General features: G+C 58.2%; 1 protein-coding gene across 1 annotated transcript, besides 3 other annotated features; it reads left to right on the forward strand.

The window, feature by feature from the left end:
• The first annotated feature begins 313 nt into the window (after positions 1–313).
• Positions 314–369: a microsatellite.
• Positions 370–615: 246 nt separating this feature from the next.
• TraAM80_09050 (type 11 methyltransferase) lies at positions 616–1422 on the forward strand (the record flags this gene model as incomplete). The annotated part of the gene is made up of 1 exon (XM_029385756.1): positions 616–1422. The coding sequence occupies one exon, from the start codon at positions 616–618 to the stop codon at positions 1420–1422; it is 807 nt and encodes a 268-aa protein (XP_029234452.1).
• Positions 1423–1663: 241 nt separating this feature from the next.
• Positions 1664–1692: a microsatellite.
• A 235-nt stretch (positions 1693–1927) lies between these two features.
• Positions 1928–1963: a microsatellite.
• Position 1964: the final 1 nt, after the last annotated feature.

Genomic DNA, 1964 nt, shown 5'->3' on the forward strand with positions numbered 1-1964 from the left:
CAAGCAGCGGCCTGCCGGCAGGCCGCCTCTGGCTGCGAGGGTTGCAAGGCGCTGCGGGGGCGTCTTCTCGCGCGACCTCCCGCCCAGACGTGGGTGGTGGGAAAGGCGGCGCCCTTCCGTTTGGGGGCACTGGCGCTGCTGCCGCCGACGCCGGGGGGAGGGGCGGAACCTTCGCGCGCACAGTCGGCAGCAATCTGCAGCGCCAGGTGGATACGCTTGCGCGGGCCGTGCCTGGCGCTTCGCACGGCCAAAACCCTCCCGCCTGTGGCGTGGGGGGCGGCGCTTTCTTAGGTGTTTTCAATTTTCTTCCCGAGCGAGGGCGGCGCGGCGTGTGCGGGGGTGGCGTGTGGGCCCTCCGGCGCGGCGGGGGAGTAGGCACTATACCAATAAGATTTGCCATTGTTATTGTTTTGCTTTCACCAAGAGTGCGGAGATGCCCGGCATTGTCGCGGCTGGGGTGGCTTCTTCCGCGCTGGGTGGTAGGGGCCGGTGGGGCGGCTTCCCGTTACCGAGAGGGGCCGCAAGAACTTGCATTTGCCTTTTTCCCTTTTTTTTTTTTCTGAAATAAGACTTTGTAAAATCTTTTTGGCCGCGTGCTGGGGCCCTCCGATCGGGATGAAAAGTGTGGTCGTGGATTTGAGGACCGAGGAGTCTTACGCAGCGGGCCACGTGGAGGGGGCTTATAGCTTTCCCTGGGGAAACATTCAGATCGATTCTTGTGGGTTTCCGCCGCGCGATGTGGCTCTCACTGCGGTTTGCGATGAGGCAATTGGGTTGGACACCGTTGAGGTGTACTTGAGGCGGTTTTGCTTCGCGTCCTTGGAGGTTCGGCGGCTGCGCGCCACCGAAAAACTTGTACCGGAGGTGCCGCAAGGGACGTGCTGGTCTCCTAACCCCTTTCTTTCCGAGGTGCTGCCTGAAATCGAGGCGGCCAACGGCGGCCCTTCTTTCGCATTGGACGTGGGTTCTGGAGCAGGGAGGGATATGGTTTATCTGGCGTCTCGGGGCTGGAGCGTCGCTGGCATTGAAAACCGCGTCCGGCTGATTAGGCAGGGCGTTGCGCTCAGCAAAAAACATTGTGTTGGGGGACGCGTGCTCTATATACATTGCGATTTGAAAAAAACGTTTCCTATCAAATCTAAAGGCCCAGACCTATTGCACGTATGCCGCTTTTTGCACCGGCCCTCCTTGGCGAAACTGCTTCAGCTTCCTCGAAAAGGAGGATTCCTCGTGTACAGCCATTTCTTAGATGGTTGTCAGAAAACTGAAGTGGGACGCCCCTCGTCGACCAATGGGTTTTTTCTTCGCGGAGAGCTGCGGCAATTGCTTTTGGATTGCGGGTACGCCATTCTTCTTGAAAGGGAAACGCTGTTGTCAGACGAAAGGCCCTTCGTACACATCCTCGCAAGGCGCGAGAAGTAAACCAACCCCCGTACTCGCGGACAAAAGCGGGCGCAGCAGCAACAGCCCCCGAACAAGAACAGGAAAAGCAGACTGCCATTGCAATAATATAGGAGATAATTTTCCTGTCGGCGCCACCCTGTGGAGTGGGTACGGCTGCGTCTGATGTTTTTAGGTGTTCCCTTTGTTCCGAACACAACCGCCGCGCCGCCCGAGCGCCCAAAAAAGCCCCAGAGCAAATAGATACAACGCTGCTAAGAAGTTCTTTTTTTTCTCTCTTTTTTTTTTCTTACCGCGCCGGCCAGCATCGTACAACGCACCTGCCGTGCTGGGCGGATGTGTGCAAAAAAAAAAAAAACCGACCTCACGTGGAGAGGATTGAGCAGAGAAGAACATATTAATCATGCGACGCCGCCGCGCAACACGAACACCGCCGAGCGCCGCCCCCGCAAGGGAGTTTAATCACCGTGTTTGAGCGCTGTTGTCCCTCGCGCTGCCTCTTGAGCTCCTGCCGCGTAAGAGGAGGCCACCCCCCCACCCACCTCCCACACACACACCACCCC

The sequence above is a fragment of the Trypanosoma rangeli genome (assembly GCF_003719475.1).
Source record: "Trypanosoma rangeli strain AM80 chromosome Unknown Tra_15.4_contig_00504, whole genome shotgun sequence".
In the NCBI taxonomy this organism is placed as follows: Eukaryota; Euglenozoa; class Kinetoplastea; order Trypanosomatida; family Trypanosomatidae; genus Trypanosoma; species Trypanosoma rangeli.